Source organism: Salvelinus namaycush, chromosome 10 (genome assembly GCF_016432855.1).
Source record: "Salvelinus namaycush isolate Seneca chromosome 10, SaNama_1.0, whole genome shotgun sequence".
NCBI classification, from domain to species: domain Eukaryota; kingdom Metazoa; phylum Chordata; class Actinopteri; order Salmoniformes; family Salmonidae; genus Salvelinus; species Salvelinus namaycush.
The window spans coordinates 10,771,203-10,773,361 of NC_052316.1; the positions used below are offsets into that span (position 1 = coordinate 10,771,203).

Sequence of the window (2,159 nt, forward strand, 5' to 3'; positions counted from 1 at the left end):
AAATTGTAAAATGATTCATCAAAAGATGCACTGTCGTAAACAACGACCGTTAGGAATATTATTTCCAATACCATCATCAGATGAGGCATGCATAAGCTTAGCGATGTTGCACCCCTGGATGTTTGCACTGATTAAAGTAGTAAGTAGTTGTACAGTTACGTTGTACCTCCAGTGTCATCTCTTCCTTGACTCGGACAACACATTCTTGGCCACACACTGGTAAAACTATTGAAGCCAGCCCGTGAAAGTTCAATTTTTGTGTCGGTGAAAATTCTGGGACAAGTGATTCCCTTTTCTCTCCCACTCAATGGTAAAAGGGGGGTGGCCATCCCTGCTGCTCCCAGATGAGAAAGCACTGATGGTGACCTCAGGTGCATCTGGACACACAAGGACACTGCACCTAGTCAAGTGTAATAGCCAAATGTGACAAAATGTTTTTGCACTTTAATTTTCAGCTTTATTAAAATGAACACATAAGCGGATGTACAATTTGCATAAAGGCTTATTACAACCATGGTCCATAAAAATGTATATAGAAAAATACATGAATATAAATAAAAACGAATTTGATACACACTGTTTTACAAACTATTTATTAATTTGCTGAGTGTTCTTCTGGTTGACCTACAATTTATTGCATAATGGCACTACATAATAATAATAATAATAATACTATTAATAATAATAATACCTTAACAGCATCACTAACATTTTACAATGCTGAGCAACCAATAGCGTAATTTTCAATTGAGTTGCCAGGTAAGCTTTCTAAAACACTGTAGGGTTGTATCCTTACAGGGACCAATGTCATTGCAGTTCAGATGCTGTTCAATTTATCTCAGCCAAAAATGCCCTTCTACTGTTTTGTCTCGGCAGAAGGTGAGATATTGTATTAATTGTGATGGGCTCAACCCCAACTGTAGACCCTCTCCAAAATTCTCCCTTGAGCACGGATCTGAAAGATTTTCTAAACTCCTCGTTCTTCCACGTGTAGAGAAATGGGTTTGTAACAAAGAGAGTGCAGAAAAACATCCATGAACAAGTCCTTAGTGCCAATGGCACTGTGGTAAAAAGTGCTATTGATAACACCCAGAAAAGAGGCTGTGTAGTGAGTATGAATATGAAACACACTGCCAACACGTAGAACCCCAAACGTTTGTCCTTTCTGGGGAACGAATATGGAAGGTTATTCACGATAGGAAAATGTAATATGCTGACCCTCTTCACACTGATCTGCACCCTTCGAAAGATTTTTAAATAGCAATACAGAACAACCATTGTCTGACCAATAATAGTCAACGCCAGGGTACCAGCTGCAAATGGGTCAGAGAAAATGGGCTTCCCTCCTTTGAGCAGTGATGCTGCGGAAGCCGGGAGATATGAGCATCCTTCCTGTGGGTACCGTAAAGATGTGATCCAGGGTAAAATAAATCCCAGCGCCGAAAGCCACGATGCGCTTATCATCCATTCTGTGCGTCTTTTTTGGTATATGGACAGATAGGTCACTGGTGATTTGGTAATCAACACGTATCGGTTGACGGCGACCAGGGAATGGGAGAGAAGAGAGACAGTGATGCCGATGAATAAGAGCGCATCTTTGAAGGCTTGGTACCCAGCCGGGAAAGGGCTTCCAGAATAAATTCCCACCGCCTCGTGCGGCATCCAAAATGCGCACACCAACAGGTCGGCTATACAGCCGTTCACAATAAACGCATTGCTAGCCGTCCGAAGTTTCTTAAATGTCACGACCAGGTAAACAACCAAAAGGTTTAAAATGGTCCCAAACAGGCACATGAGAGAATAGAGTGCCGCAAGACTGATTTTGGCATTGTGTCCCACATCGCAGTCTTCCAGTTGCGCCGAGTCGTTTTGCATGTTGGAAGAATCAAATGTTTTTCATACGAAAAAAGAGTAAGGAGTCATTTTGCAATATTGTTGATGTTAGTCTGTTCTCCCTCAGTGGAAATTAGTTTCCATATTGAGGCAGCAGTCAGTTGCATTGAGCGCCTGTGGTGATGCTGCAGACACTAGATCAACAAAGACGTATGAGAAGACTGGAGCAGAGAGCAGGTTCATGATAACACCTACCCCAAATATCTAGCCTACTGCATGTGGCATGTTAATAAATATTGAATGATTTCCATGTGTTATTTCCAATA

The 2,159-nt window shown here is 41.5% G+C and overlaps 1 protein-coding gene across 1 annotated transcript; it reads right to left on the bottom strand.

The window, feature by feature from the left end:
* Window positions 1-828: 828 nt before the first annotated feature.
* LOC120054581 (probable G-protein coupled receptor 88) lies at window positions 829-1,875 on the bottom strand. The gene has a single exon (XM_039002034.1). The coding sequence runs from the start codon at window positions 1,873-1,875 to the stop codon at window positions 829-831; it is 1,047 nt and encodes a 348-aa protein (XP_038857962.1).
* Between the last annotated feature and the right edge of the window lie 284 nt (window positions 1,876-2,159).